Source organism: Carettochelys insculpta, chromosome 2, assembly GCF_033958435.1.
Source record: "Carettochelys insculpta isolate YL-2023 chromosome 2, ASM3395843v1, whole genome shotgun sequence".
NCBI classification, from domain to species: Eukaryota; Metazoa; Chordata; order Testudines; family Carettochelyidae; genus Carettochelys; species Carettochelys insculpta.
In genome coordinates this window covers 184,904,256-184,920,677 of record NC_134138.1, presented here as the reverse complement: position 1 = coordinate 184,920,677, position 16,422 = coordinate 184,904,256, and the positions used below count along the sequence as shown (strand labels likewise).

The 16,422-nt window shown below is 43.7% G+C and overlaps 1 protein-coding gene across 3 annotated transcripts in view; it reads right to left on the bottom strand.

Annotated features, from left to right (window-relative positions):
• AMPH (amphiphysin) overlaps positions 1-16,422 on the bottom strand; it is a 175,378-nt gene that overhangs the window by 105,488 nt on the left and 53,468 nt on the right. For all 3 annotated transcript variants that reach the window (XM_074986045.1, XM_074986047.1, XM_074986046.1), the window contains exon 2: positions 14,614-14,694. In XM_074986045.1, the coding sequence (XP_074842146.1) occupies positions 14,614-14,694 (81 nt within the window). The remainder of the gene's footprint in view (positions 1-14,613; positions 14,695-16,422) is intronic.

The window sequence follows — 16,422 nt, the reverse complement described above, 5'->3', positions numbered from 1 at the left end:
CGCGGATCGTCTACACGGTCCCTACTTCGACGTTGAACGTCGAAGTAGGGCGCTATTCCGATCCCCTCATGAGGTTAGCGACTTCGACGTCTCGCTGTCTAACGTCGAAGTTAACTTCGAAATAGCGCCCGACGCGTGTAGCCACGGCGGGCGCTATTTCGAAGTTAGTGCCGCTACTTCGAAGTAGCGTGCACGTGTAGACACAGCTAAGGAGAGTTATATATGCATAATAAATGGCAAAAAATTTACACCACTCTTCTTTTAGCATCATTTCTCATTTCTATCTATCTAAGAGTATAAAGGTTTCCCATCACTGTGGTATCTGACCGTCTCCCCCCAGACTAGGAAGTGTACTTCAAGAGATGTTCTTTTGCTTTTCCGTTTCGTACACCTGTCAGAAGAGACTGAACTTCACCTTTCTTTGGTGATATTATTTTGAGAAGACTAGGTTGACAGAGGGAGCTTTTAAATGATAGAATCATAAAGTTTAAGGCCAAAAGGGACCACCAGGTGACCTAGTCTGACCTCCTGAATATTACAGGCCACTGTCATCATACAGCCTCTGCACACTGTATCCAATAACTGAAATGAGATCAAAATATTATAATAATTATGGGATGAAGGTAAACTAAGCTATTGTGTGCTTGCAGCCCACCAATGCCTAACCTTCCCCTCACCCCAATGACATGAAAATGATGGTCCTGCAGGCTCGGCTCAGGCTCGGGCTCGAGGGGAGGCATGGGGAGGGAGGGCGGGGTGGTGGGGAGAAGGCAGGGCTGGCTCTCCCTGGGAGGCACTGGCTGCCGTGAGAGCAGGCAGGGGCAGGGCAGCAAGGCCTTGGACCATGTGGGAGTAGCTAGCAAGGGACTGGGAACCTGGGCCAGGCGGGCGGTCACAGCCTGTGTGAGGGTGTCCAGGCTAGTCGCCACCCAGTCCCAGGCCAACCACTCCATTGCCAGCCATTCCCTCATGACAGCGGTCATGTACCGCAGGGTGGCGGTGTGGGCAGCGTTGGGTACATCCTCCTCCTCCCCATGGCTACACCACTACATGGCCCAGTGCCAGCCCTGCATGGCTGCTCACTAGGGTGCAGTCCCACCCCTCTCGCCCTCTGGAGCAGGGCTTCATGGACTATGTATGGGGTTCGGCCTGCCCATGAATGGTGGAGCTTTGGAGACAGAAGAGGACAGAGGGATGGGCCATGTGTACCACAAACTGGCCCCAGGGGCTGTGTCGCCCCATACCACCCCCAACCCCACCTGTCCATTGCCATGGGGCCCTGTGGGATCCAGGTGCTGGGGGTCCCTGCAGGTGTGGGGCATGTGCAGGCAGCAGTCCCCCCACCTCCCTCCAGGTATGCAATCACAGGGGTGAGTGCTGAGTGCTGAGTACTGCATACAGCCCTCACTGGGGCCCAGGGAGCGCAGCTGTCCAGGGGGTGTCCCAGCTAGAGCTGCCGTCCTTGTGAATGGCCTGCTGCCAACTGTGGGAGAAGGACGTACCCCTTCCCACATACCGGGGCACCTGAAACAAACAGGACCTACCTGTGTCCCCCTCCAGGACCTCAGGGGAGGCCCAGGTGTAGGAGGACCAGCTGGACGGCTCGGAGGGAAGCACGATGACAAGGGGCCTATCACTTGAGAACCCATCATCATTTGGAGCCTCTGTTTCCATGCCCGACAAGTGGCGGGGCAGCTAGGTGAGCTGCGGCCTACGGCGGTTCCCAACACCTCCTGGGCTCACTCTCAGGCTCCCGGTCCTGAGTGGCAGTATCCAATAGGTAGTGTGCAGGGCTGCCTTCTTGGGCCCCAGGAGGCACTTGAGCTCCTGGTAGTGGAGGCAGGTGGTGGCCCCTGCCTCTGAGCAGCTAGGCAGACCACATGCCCAGCAACAGGCTTGCCGCATCTCCTTAACCTTGCTCCATACCTGTTCTCTGGTGCGGGCAGGGTGACCTCAGGACATCAGCCTGGTGGACAGGTAGTCAAAGGCTGCTGCATTGCAGTGCCTCCCAGTCATGCGGAGCAGCAGCCCTTCGTTCCCCCCAGAGTGCAAAGAGGTCTTTAATCCCAGCCTCACTCCAGGAGGGGGCCCTCTTTTTCTGCCCCCAGCTGCTCTGCTGGGACCCCTCCAATGGGGTGGAGGGGAGACTCTAAGGGGTATAGGGCTCCTGGCTGTTGGAGTTCAGGGAGCCGTTGGTTGGTGTGGAGGACACATTGGTGGGAGCTCATGCTCTGTCTCCTCCCAGCACACTCTCAGCTTCCTGCCTAGGGGTTTCTCGGTAACTGCATCTTTAAATGTGGCCAGCAGTGCAAAGCATAGAGCCCCGCTTGTGCTGGCAGGGGCTCCTCTGTGCACCAGCTGGCTGGCTCCATGGAGGACCCACTCTTTGGAAAGAGCAACCCGCAGAGCGTCTACACACTTTATCTTTCAAAATAGACTTTCAAAATGAGGCACTCTTCCTGAAACAGGAGGGAGGTAGGATTTTCAAAATGGGCACTGCATTATTCTAAATAACTCTTGAAATTACATGTTTTGTGTGAAGACCTTCCATGGAGTCTTTTGAAATAGCCCCTCCTTTTGAAATGTATTTTGAAAGTAAGCGCTAGTGTAGACGCAGACATACTTTGCTTTAAGTCATGATAAGAGGAAGCTGCATATCAAATTTGGTGGTCCTAGCTCTTGCCATTTAGGTAGAGTCCTTGAACAAATAGACTCTCAGACAGATACATTATTCTAAAATAGATGGATAGATCAGACCAATCCTTGGGGAACTCCACTAGTAACCTCCCTTCAGTAAGCACATCAAAATCTTTCAGTGCAGTTTATTTTCGTCTCCCTTTCAGCAAGTTCCTTTATGATGTTACTGTTCTCATTCTTATCCCTATCTTCTCTAACTTAACGGAGAATTTCCTGTGCAGTATCATGGCACCTATTTTACGAAAGTCAAAAGTGATTAATCTGACAGCTGGTCTGAAATCCACAACATGAAATTCAATAAAGAAAGTACTACACTGAAGAAGGAAAAATCAAATCCATAACTGTTATAATCTACATAACAATGTGGAGCAACTGGCTAAACAGCAGTACTGCTCAAAAGGATTTGGAGGTTACAATGGCACACAGATTGAATTTGAGTCAACAATGTGATGTACTTGTGTAAAGGCTAAAGCCAGTACCGGGTACATGAACAGGAGTATTGACTGTCACAGGCTTGTCTCCATTAGCAAGTTAGTGCACTGTAACTTTCTCACTCAGGGGTGTGAAAAAACATGAGAGCAGCAAGATACAGCTGTAGAGCACCAGTGTAAACAGGTATCAGAGGGGTAGCCATGGTAGTCTGTATCAGCAAAAACAACCATAAGTCCTGTGGCACCTTATAGACTGACAAATTTTTAGAGCGTAAGCTTTCGTGGGCAAAGACCCACTTCGTCAGATGCATGCGTCCGGGAGCTGTGCTCTCAACACTGTTAGCTTCTCCCCTCATGGATTTGGTTTACTTAGAGTGCTGGGAGAGTGATCTCCCAGCTCTGGAGCCATGATCACACTGCCACCTTAAAGAGCTGCCACAGCAGTACTTTAAACTTGAAGTATAGACCAAGCCTACGACATGGAGATAATTGTCACATTCTTCTTAGCACTGGGGAGAAGTCCTGGGCCCTGTTCTGAGTATGGCATTTTAAGAAAGATGGACAAACTGGGAAGAGTGCAGAGAAAAGCAACAAAAAATTACTAAAGGTCTAAAAAACTTGACAATGAGGAAAAGTTAAAATAAGCCTATTTTCTCTTAAGAAAGGAAGACAGAGAGGGAACCTGACAACAACCTTCAAATATGGCTGTTACAAAGAAGACAGTAACCACTGAAGGCAGGATGAGAAGTAATGGGCTTAATATCCATCAGGGAGATTTAGATTAGATATTAGCGGGAAAATCTGTCAGGATAATTAAGCACCAGACTAGGCTTAGGTTGTGAAATTCCTATCTTTAGGGCTTTTTAAGAATAGGTTACACAAATGCCTGTCAGGGATGGTCGAGGTACACTTGGTCATGCCTCAGCATACTGGGTGGTATTAGATGACCCCTGGAAGTTTTTCCAGCCTTACATTTCTGTGACTCTATATTACATCTATTATATTTCCATTATGTCAATTATCTTCTCTACAAAAGAAATCAAGTTAGCCTGCCATAATCTATCTTTGGTAAACTCATGTTGTGTGACATCAACATTTCCACTTTCCACCATGGACTTAATTAGTCTTTCCTTCAAAATTACTTCTAAAGCCATCCATGCTATTGAAATCAGACTCATGAAACAATAATTACCCAGATCAGTTTTTCCCCCTTTCTTAAACCAAGGTAGGACATTAGCTATTCTCCAGTTACACAGTACTGCCTCTGAATAGATAGTTTACTAATAATCCTTGAGCCAGGATTAGCAATCTTATGTGTCAGTTCTTGAGATGCCAATTATCTGGTTCCTTCTCTCACTCGGTGTTCCCACCCAGGTTCTGCGCTTATGCCTTTTTCTTCTGCCTCATCTCATTTCCATCTTTATAAACTTTCTATCAGCCATTCTGTCTCCATGCTCTGAGTTTTCATCTCTACTGTAAACAGAGGCAAAGTAGTCACTAATTTTTTGGTCACACCTTTCATCTTCACCCTATTCATGCTGAATTGCAGCCTAGCCTTATTATTCCTGATTCTCTTTTTACTTCTATAACTTAGAAACCTCTTATTTTAATTTCTTTGGCAAGGTATAATTCAGCTTGATTTGTAACAATTCTCACTATATTCCTTCATTTTCTGAGCTCTAAGATGTAGCTTTCTTTGCTCATCAATCTGTTTTCCCATTCCCTATAGCCTCTTTAATTATTCCTTGGATGGAAGGAAGGAAGGAAGGAGCAGCAAAAACTGCCACATGCCCCTCCAACAGCTACCAACACCAGCATCTTCTGTGGTAAGACCTGCATCTTCATAATTGGACTGATCAGCCATCAACGGTCTCACAAATAGGAGGGTGACATGAAGACATCCTACTCATTACCGAGTGACCGCCAAGAAGATGACTCCTCATACCTGGTAGAAATTCCTTCAGTTGGGTCTGAAGTTCTTCCCAACAAAATTTTGTACCCTTGCTTGGGCTGCAAATTGTAGGTAGTTTCTGTATCCTTGATTAAGAAAATTCCAAGCCTCCTTTACATTTGACACTTTAGTTCACTTCTCAAACTAATTCCCTTAATTTCTAAAAGTTAACTGTTTTGAAATGGAATAAAAAATCATAGTTGTCAACCCAGTTTTGCTTATCCATCCATTTAATTTCAATATCATCAGCTTGTGAACACTTGAGATATGATTATTTCCTATAACCCATTCTTTTATGATGTGCTCATTATGTACTAAAAACAAGCCTAACGTGATATCCTCTTGTTGGTTCAGTGACTATTTGATGAAGAAAACTGTCAGCTATCAGCTTCAGTAATAATGGAGCCCTACCATTATTAGTAGCATTTATCCTCCAGTTCATATCCAGGAAATTATATTATCCCATTATGACATTGATCCCAACAGTACTTCTTTCACAGACACAGTTCCTGGCCAATGGGAGATGCAGAGCTAGTGTTTGGGGCAGGGACAGCACAGTGAGCCATCCTGGTCACCCCTGGACCTAGGGTCCAGTCACGTCCAAGAGCCATGCAGAGCCAGAGCATGCACGGGGTCTGCCTTAGCTTCACTGTGCCATTGACTGGACTATTAATGGTCTAGTCAGCTGTGCTAACCAGTTATCAGAGTCCCTTTTCAACTGGGTGTTCTAGTCCAAAACTAGACACCTGGTAACCCTACGCTCAGGTGATGTGGGCAGTCACAATGCAGACTCCAAAGCCAAGGACTACATTCTTACATTTGACCCAATATTCAGTTGGGATCTAGAGAAGACAGCACAGCAATACTGTGGTGTTCTTGGTCCCTTGTGTGGCTGAGCACATTGACTACTACATGCTGCCCCAACTCCATCTTTTTAAGAGTAATGTGCAAAGGATTATAGAAACCAAAGCCAGGAGGTTATAAATGCAGAGATCACCTTGGCTATGTACAAATCAGAGAGGAGACACGTTAGTCTCTTGTCCGGTCATAGACAGAAAAGAGTGCTTCTCCACAGCCTGTAAAGGTAGTCAGAAGCAAAGGTTATGCCAAGACTGTCTTAATGAGGAGAAAAGATACCCGCAGTAGAGATAACCTTATAGTAGTGCTTCCTCCAACATCACCTCAGACTTTTCAGCCTTGCCTTTTGTAAAACAAAACTACCTGCTAAGTCAAAGACTTAAGATATGCCACATTCACACTGCTTGCAACTCCCTTATCCAACATATCCCACTAATCAATTATCTCAGTTTGCCCTCCCTCCTCGCCCCACACCCAAAACTTGTCACAAATGCACTCATGCAGTTGAGGTATGAAACAGGTTTTCCTTGATTTGCCCTGAGCAAGAAAACCATTAACATAGAAGCAAACCATGGAAGTTGGGGTTGGGGAGGGGTTGCATCTTACTTTTACCACTTACTACATATTGTTCCATTCTGGACATTCGACTAGTGGTATTTTGTTGGTCTCTAACTTCAATATCTCTTGTTTTCCAATTGACATAGCTAAAGGTCTGAGCCTGCATTATTTATATACCTCAAGCTTACTCTGGGTCAACGGAAAGTTTGCATGTGCAAGGAATGCAAGATCAGACCTTAAGTGTGTGCCTCAATATAATCTATATAGATCTACACTTTCTTTAACTGTATTTTGCCTCTGTATCTATACTTAAATTCTACTAATATCTGTACCTATGTGCATATGTGATCAATATATAAATGGGTTAGTTAACAAACATGCTTTTTAAATAATTAAGGAGTAATTTGACCATCTGGGGAGGCACTAGTAAAACAAAGGGCTGTCCTCCATATTCTATACGCCCCAGCACAGATCTGCTGGACTGCATCCCCTCCACTTGTTATATCTAGTGCAGGGGTCGGCAACCAACATAGCAAGAGCAGGCATTTTTTCCAAATTGATAAAAAAATCAGTAATTCAAGAGCCGCAATGCATGTGAATATGAGACGGTCCTTAGTAAATAAAATTAAACCATACTTTTCGTAACCCCGACTTTAAGAAAAGCACACACACAATTTGTAATGCGATACATGTTTACTGCCACAGATTCACAAACTTTTTACATATTCTATTTCCTCACACTTTACATATGTGTGTTTGTCCCATTGTCTTCCTGACTTTCACTCCCTAACCTCTCTCTCTGGAGGATTCTAAGGGGAGTTATCCAACATTTCGAGATCACATACAGTTTGCCATGTAGATATGAATTGTTCATTTTTGGGCTTTTAGACATTCACCGTGGATCAAAAATAATCAGCAGGGTGTTTTTTTTTCTTTCCAATCATAGCATCAGTAGCCACAAAGAAGTCCTTAAAGAGCCACATGTGGCTTCAGAGCTGCATGTGGCTCTGGAGCTGAAGGTTGCTGACCCCTGGTGTAGTGACTCAACAGGCAGACACTAGTGTGCCTGAAGAAACACACAACAATTTATTTGATAAACATTCAGTTATAATGTGACAAAGACATTGCAAGGCTTCATGTCTTAGAGAAAGCAACTAACACACTATCATTAGAAAGGGCTGAGATATAACAGGTAAAAACATCCAACAAGTGTCAAAATAAAATCTAAACTAGCCCCACTTTAATTAAGCTTTCCATTTTAGATTTCAGATGAGCGAACAGCTTAAAAAACCCTTAAACCTAATCAGCTATTGTCCTATGTGAATTGTGAAATTCATGAGAGACTAGATTGTTAATTCCTGAAAAAAATAAACTTATTGAGGGACATACATCCACTTTCTGGAGATCCCACCCTGTTGGGAACTAGTGTGACTGATATGGGATTTAATTGTACATAAAGTCACCTAGTAGCCCTGGTGAACTGTACAACTGGTGTATGTTTTTTGAGTATTCATAGGTCTTCACTCTGGCTATCATGATCGTGCATACATTTTAACACACAAAGATTCCTTGTGGTGAACAGGAATGAATTATGCACATGAGGGACAGGCTGGAGCAGTTGCAATTCTTACCTGATGTCCCTGAAAGCTCCATAGTTGGTCTGTTTTTTGGGCTTGGGCGGTGCATGTGTGGCAGTGTTCCCTCTAATTGTTTCCATTCCTTCATGACTTGCAGCATTTATTCCCACCTTCGTTGGGCTTAGTGGTCAGCAAGCATCTCAGCTGAGCCACTTGCTTACTCCAGGGAAGGTATCAGTAAACTGAACAAGCTTGGTCTGTAAAGTACATGCGAACCTTACTGGAATGAAGAGAACTTTCAATGATCACCAGTTTCAAGGACATAGAGGGGAATTACTGACATGGACTTTGGAGGAGCTAGCTGTCTGCAGAGTATACACTGGGAATCACATTTGGCAGCAACTCTGTTTTAGGAAAGGAGGCTCCCTGAAGGGAGATCTGTATTAATATCCAGCTATGGGAATCCACAAGCGATTTACACATTTTTTCCTGCACAAAATGCCAAGTGTCAGGAGTTCGCTGCGGTTTTATACTGAGATTTTCAAAAATATCAGAGAGTGGGAATTAGGCTTCTCACTCAGCTTTGAAAAATCTCAGCCATCTATATTAACTGTTCCCCTTTTTACGTCCCAAGTCCAAGCACAGGCGTGAGTGCCATAGGAAGGAGTGTGAAATTGGCTCTACAACAGTCACCATTCTGTACAGGTTTAAAACATACGTGGGTGGGACACTGAGGAATTCCCATAGGAAAAAGACTGCTGGAGAATAGCTGTGTAGTGGATGGAGGTTACTAGCTGAGTTCCTCAGGGATTCGTCTGATCTATCTATATATTATAGACGTACATCTGTCTGTCCATCTGTGAATTCATTTGATCAAGGTCCACAATGGTAAGAGCTAGGACCATCAGATTTCATATGCATCTTCCTCTTCTCAAAACTTAAAAGCAATGCTAAGGTTGTGTCCTCTTTGGCCTTCATGACTTTTAGTCTCTGACTGAAACTGAGAAAGGGGCCACAGGACCTTAGGTAGCGCCAAGTAACAGTTTGTTACTGTTTATTCAATTAATAAAAATTACAGGTTAATTACAGGATCCACAGCTGATTCAAAGCAGTGTAGCTCCATTGCCTTTACGTCAGGTGAGGTTCTGGCCCTAATATTTTAACCAAAATATTTGTTTACTGAGTGCATTTTCCCACCACAAAAGTAGCAGCAACAACAAGTGGTAGCATAAATGACATCACTGGAAGCCTGGGGCTGACATTCTCTCTGCTGATGTAAATCATCATAGCTCCAATGTAGTCAATGGAACCACAGCAAGTTACTCAAAGCTGAGGATCTAAACCCTTCTTCCCTCACGCCCTATAAGCTGAGCACTTAAAGGAGAGATTCAGATGACACCCAGCTGATTAGCAGAACATCCACAGCTGCCAATAGCCAGCAGCATTTGTTTCTATTGGTGGTGCACATCTGCACATGCCTTGGTGCACATAATAATAATTATTCCACAAATAAATGGACAAAAAGTTAGAGGGAACCCTGCCACACACCCCACGCCCAAACAACAGACCAACTACGGCGCTTTCAGGGATCCTGTAATGTGGACATCAGGCAGGAACAGCAACTGCTCCAACCTGTCCTTCCTGTGCATGTGAATTCTGTAGAGACATGCACTAAAGGTGCAAATGTTGCACACTGAAGAAGTCCCTCTACTTTTTTAGAATTGTATAAATCAGCAACCAGAACACTGGACATTTTACTTAATCTTCATGCTGACATGTTACTGCTTGCTGGTTTTAAAGCAGCGAGTGGGGTGAAGAGACTAATTTTTATTTATAGCATATTGAAATACCTATATCTACTGTGCTGGAAAACAAAAAGATAATGGTCTTAACATATTCATGTAGCAGCTCTTCAACTAGAGATAAAGATGCACAGAAGACATTAAACAGAATATTGATCAGTTATGAAGTATCATGCAGGCATTATTCTCATTAGAACACACTTAGGCCGTAGCCACACTTGGCCTAAACTTCAAAATGGCCCTGCAAATGGCCATTTCGAAGATTACTAATGAGGCACTGAATTGAATATTCAGTGCCTCATTAGCATTAGGACACTTCAGCTGAGGGGAATAAGGGAATTTCAAAAGGTACGGGGTCCTTTCGAAAAGGACCCCCGTGTAGCCGTGCCAAGCCGCAAGAGTTCAAAAGTGGCTCTTGGAAGCGCCATGGCCAGAAGTGTCCTAATGCTAATGAGGTGCTGAGTATTCAATTCAGCACCTCATTAGTAATCTTCAAAATGGCCATTTGTATGGCCATTTCGAAGTTTTGGCCAAGTGTGGCCACAGCCTTAGTGACAAAGGAATTGCTGTTTAATTTTGCATAATGCTAGTCAGCAAGTATTAATTTGTGTCCGTGAGATTGGGATCAGAAAATAAAAATAAAGTGCAAGATGCACTTACTTGACCTGTAGAGTCAAGAGAAAAATTAGATCCAAATTATTCGCCATCTATATTAAGGAAAACTCCCAGTGATATTTTTGTCTGAGAGAAGATTTGAGATGTGAGATTTGACACTTTTTTTTTCTTTAGGTTTGATTAAAAATCTCTGCTTTCAACAGTTCACTTGTGCAGAAAGGAAGAAAAAGTTTCAGGAATTGCCATAGTTTAGTGTACAGAATATGTCTATGTTCTGCATTAAATCATTTATACCACACGTATTCTGCTTAATTGTGGCAACTTCCTTATCGGACAGGCAGTTTTCCTCCCTTCAAATAAAATTAAAGATAAGACACTAATGCATTTTATTTATCATTTAAAAATCAACATCTCGGTGCTCTGTGGTAAGGGACCCCAGGCCAGTTACAGGTTTTTTCTAATTATTAGGACCTGTGAAATATATAAAGACAGCCTGCTCTGTGCCTACAAAACAGAACTGAGCTATGTCAGCCTGTGATGATTCACCTGGCCCACTCAACAGAAGGTTTGGTTGGCCCAGAAGGGCTTCTATTTAGTAGCCATCAGCTAAGAAATGGATGGTGGTAGATAAACCTGAAGGGATCTCGGGGTTCCTAAGTCAGATGAAGATACTCCCATAAGAAAACTTCAGAGTGTCACCAGATAGACCATACCGTGAACATTTTTGTTTGGCTACATCTCTGATCCATCAAGGCACACAAGCAGGTAACCAAAATTAATTAAGATCTACTTGTCTGAGTTAAAAATAGTACACTGGAAGCCTTCTCTGAAGAGACCCAACTTCAAAAGTTAATCTATTTGGGACACCTATTTTAATGAAGTCACTTCATCCCAGTATTCATTTTGAACCCATCCAGACTCTGAAACTACTGTCTTCCTTTGTGGGAAAGGTATTTCAGAAACTCCACTACTAACGTAACTGCCCACAGGCAGACTCAAACCTGTGACCCCTGGAACTTAGTGCAGTCACCCCTACGGTTTGAGCTAAAGGGCACCTGGTTTTCAGCTTTGGCTGTAGAGGACACTTATTCCTGCCTTTGTGTAGTGGCCTAGGGGACACTTCATGAGACAATGAACCACACCTCGGTGTGTGGGCTACACTAGCTTTTTCAGCCAGCAAGGCAAACAGTACATAACTACTCTCTCTTTTACACTGTCCTGGGCAGCAGCAGAAAAGGTGGGAAAGCAAAAATATTGCCCAACTTGGTAAGAGGTCATTTACTTCCTCAACTCCCAGGTCCAGGTACAAGAGAGGCCCCAGGGCATTTTATAGCTGTTTCCAGTTGCAAGAAAATGAACGATCAAATTATTAAACTGACTTACAATGAGAGAAGATATTTAAATTGCCGGGTCAAAATGCCACTCACTCAAAGCTGCAAAGAATGGGTGTAGGGATTTGTGTGTCAGGAGTCCAGACTGCTGTTAGAGAGAGAGAGATTTCTTGAGAGGGGTGAGGCAGGGAATCTGTGCAGTCCTTTCCACTTTAAATAGCATGCTGTATCTCCTGCTACAGTGAATCACTATGTTCCAGACAGCAGCTGCTCAGCTCAGTCTCCAGTGACCATTTCCTGGGCTGAACTGGAATCTAAATGAACCCTCCATTGTCCCCGCTTGGCTTCTGACCTCAATATCACCATGCTTTGTTTGCTAATCAGTGAACCTCTCCAAGAAATATCTGATTTTCTGCATGCACCAGTTGAGGGATTGGAAAACTGACAATAAGACTGTGGTCTCTTCCAGTGGATATGACAGGATGAAGTGTGGCAGGAACAATAGATAATACTGGACAGGTCTCCTATGCAATCTAGTTCACTGAAGCATGCCTGCGTCTGACCTCAGAATTCCCACTGGACTCCAATAGGAATTGGATTTTTGTTTCTGTTTATGGCCTTTGGGGCCATCTTCAGTTAATATTGGTCTGAGATAAGACTTTGTACCAGGCCATGTTCTTCCTCATCCCAGGCCTTTGATTGACTTTCCTGGCACAGGGTGTCTGAGTTTATTATGAACCCAACATGCTTCAGAAGCCATATGACTGTTTTGTTTCAACTCTCTCTCTCTCTCTCTGTACCGAGTCCTCATAAGAAAAATGATCTGGAAAGAGATGAAAGTGAATTTTCTTCTTCCTTAAGTCATTCTGAACACTCTCACAGTCCTGGAAGAAATCACCCAGGTGAGTATTGTTTGTGACACGGTGCAGGAGCTTTGGGCATCATAACTGAACACATTTTTTTCCCCAGAAGGCTGAAGGTGTGTTGCTACCTGAGAGTTTCCATGCTCCCCTCCCCACCACCCATGTGGACTGAGGCGATGTGTTCCTGGAGATATCTGCTGTGAAAGGACAGTATATTGAGAAGGCAATAGTTTCAGTTAAACATCTCCCCTTGTTAGAAACAAGGAGTCTTTGACCACCACAGGAGATAGCTAGTGTATCTACTGAGGGCAAACATGGCTGGAATTTGGGCCATGTAAAGAGGAACCTTCTGACATCATAAATTATGAGCTAGAAGTTTAGAAATAAATGAAGAGTGAACCACAAACAGATCCCTTGCTGCCTTGTTGTTCTCTCACAACTGGATTGCTGCCCCTCTTCTCACTCCTTGGCCAGCAAACGGGAGCAGAGGTATGGAAACATGATGCAGGTATTGGAGAATGGTGCTCTGTCCAGTGTTGTCCATCTGTGATTTATGGGAAAAACAGATGGAGGTTGTTTCTGGGGAAACAGGAGGAGGCTGATTTTAGCCATCAGAGACGGGGCTGCTATTGTAGGCTAAAGAGACCCATGCACAATCTTTCATCTGGCATCACTCCTCTAAGGGAGCTAAAGGCATGAGAAAAGGACTGGTTGATTGCCCCTAGAGCTAGCTCTTTCCTGCTAGGGAAGGTGAGCAGGGGAGATAATCCTGCCTGGAAAAGAGGGGGTAGGGGTATGAACTGCATTCTGCCCATAAAACTCTTTGAGAACCTCAGTGGGACACTTGACAAGAAAGGCAGAAAGTGAAACAGACCCTTCTTTCATTCTCTGGTATTTCTCAATTTAGCTCACTCCCTGAACTAAGCAGGGGCACCAGTGCTGGAAACACCTCACAAGAAAAAGCAAAGCTGAAAGAGAAACCTCCCCAGAACTCAAATACAGCCCTGGGGCACAACTGGGAATCAGATGGATGCATAATCAAGCCAAGTAGCTAGTCAAAAACTTGAAGTGACGTTTGGACCCTTAAGATATTCTGTCACAGGAAAGTTTGGCTGAGCTGTTTTGAAACAAATGCTACATTCATCAGAATTGGTGTTAATTCAGATGCACAATGGTAATACATCGTATCTGAACTTTAACTATTTCACTGTTGATCAAAACAAGGACAAAGCAAAAGAAGGTGTATTAGGAAGACCTATACAAATGGAGAGGTTTGTTTTTCCATAATCAACCACAAGGAATCCAGCAGAGCCTCAGGGTAGATTTGAACGTCACCGAGGGGGAATGAAGCACACAGAGCCCAACAGAGCTGAGAGAGCATACATGATTGGATTTTGAACACCTGTACTATCTCCTGAAAATGCTTCAACTTTGAAACATCAGGTGGGCAGGGCTGATTCTGTGTGTGGAGCTTAGAAGAGGATCCTTAACATATTTTCCTACCAGTTTAACCCTTGCTCCTATGTCATAGTTATGTCCTGGTATAGTGCTACTGAGATTCTGCTCTGCTCATTATATAGAGTCTGTCCACCAAAGACTAAGCTATGTCTATACTAGAATAGAAGTGCACTGCCGATATGCAATTTTAGCTACACCAATTGCATAGTTAAAATCGACTTATCAGAGGTCAACTTAAATGTCTGTCTGTACGAAAGAAGGTCGACGGGACCATTTATCCCATCAACCTTTCTTAATCATCACCACTTGCAAGGCATTCTGGGGTCAACTTTACCTCCGGAAAGTGCCATTTCACATATGTGTGAAACAAAACCCGGAAGGTCAATCTTCCGCAATAGTATAGACCAAGCCTTAGTAAATAACATTCAATTTTTTTGTGATATGAATTGCACAAATGAAATAAGAAACTGACCTCTTGCCGTTTGAAGTTTTGAACATATTCTTCAAACTGTTCATCTTTTGTTTCATCAGCTTTTCCTAGCTTTTGGAGTACCTAAATTGGAAAAAAGGGGAAAAAATGCATTATGTTTAATAAAAATATTTAGAGTCACATTAGAACAATATCATGGCTTTAACTGCCTCTGTTCTCATCGGAGCTGCTCTTACATTTTAAAGACACTTTACTTTTTAGCTGCGGAATACACTACCAGATATAATTTGCCTCCAAAGTATCTACATGATACCACCTTTGCAAAAAATAAAATAAATGTACAGACACAAAACTCTAGAATATTTTGTGTGTGGCAAGAAGGCTGTTTGTAAAGATGAAAGTAGCAGATGTATCTGGCATTGCTTGGGAAGCAATTTTTTGAAAATTAATAAAAACTATATATGCTTTTTTCAAAATGACAATATTTGTCAAAAATGAAATAAAATGGAGGCTGGAGGGAAGGCTCAGGGGTGAGGAGGGGCAGGAGATGGGTGGCTTAGGGCAGAGGATTGGTAAGGGCACAAAGTGGGGTGGCTCAAGCTAGGGGCTGGGAGTGCAGAAGTCAAGTGCAGTAGGAGGTGCAGAAGTTAGGGCAGAGGTCTCAGGACAGGCTCCTGGGAAGTGAGGTGGGAAGGGATGGGGTGGGGTGGTTTACCATAGACACCTGTGGTGGAGAGGGTGATGCTGCTATGCTGGCAGGTCTTCCCAGGGGCCGAGGCAGTGCTCCCCATCCAGCAACTCCTCCTGGGAAGGAGTTATCTGGGGATACATGTTTGTTGGATGGGGGATGGGGATCTGTATGCTGGCATAATCCACAGTGCCCATGTGGCATTACATAGCATAAACCTAATGCCAAACTTGGCCTGCTGTACCCAGGCATGAATACTGCCTGTGAAGACTATCTATCCAAGTGTGAAATCCGAAGACCACCAGCTCTCATCCACTTCAACAGACACTGGATGAAGCCCTAAGCAGACAAAATAGAATGCAAAAGAGCCACTAGAGCTGCAGAAAAATCCTCATTTCTGACAATTAAAATTAGGGCAACTACGACAGAGCTACAGACTATTAAACTACAACAGGAAAAATATTGCAACCAAATTGTCACACTGTTCTTCCCATTGAAAATGGGAACACGACAAGGCAGTTTGGTGATCCCATTTACAGTGTCTGGAGTGTATTTTTTGTGGAACAAAGCACTTTTTTCATTGTCTGTTTGGTACATTTCAGCAAAATGTCACATTTTGACATGCGGGTTCTCAGAACAATTTTGTCCAGGTCTGTTAGGTGTCCTGGCCCTGCTTCCTTTCCTATAATGATGCCTTTAAGTGAAGAGAAAGGGGAAAGACAGGAAGGTGCAAGTTTCCTGACTGTTTTGCCTTCATTTGTGTATTAGGACTAAAAACTATTACATTAATTATTTTACAATTTTTTTTTTAAAAAACCAAACAAATCAGTATTTCCTAGTTTTAACTAATGAATAAAAAATCCCCTTAGACATCTGCTTAAATTCTTCCTGTAAGTATTGTTTCTTTTCTCTTTAATTCTTAAAAGCAATGAGGCCTTATGCAGAACAAAATTATGCAAATAAATACTTCAAATTTCTATGAAAATTTCCACTGCAATATCTCAGAGGCCATGTCTACACTAGAAGCATGTTGACACAAGCATCTGTCAGAAGAAAGGTTCCGACATCTGTTGACAGATCACGTCTACATGTAACAGTGGATCGATCCTTCAATCCGCTGTCGACAAAAGGGCCCCTGAAGTGTCTACATGGTTGACAAAATG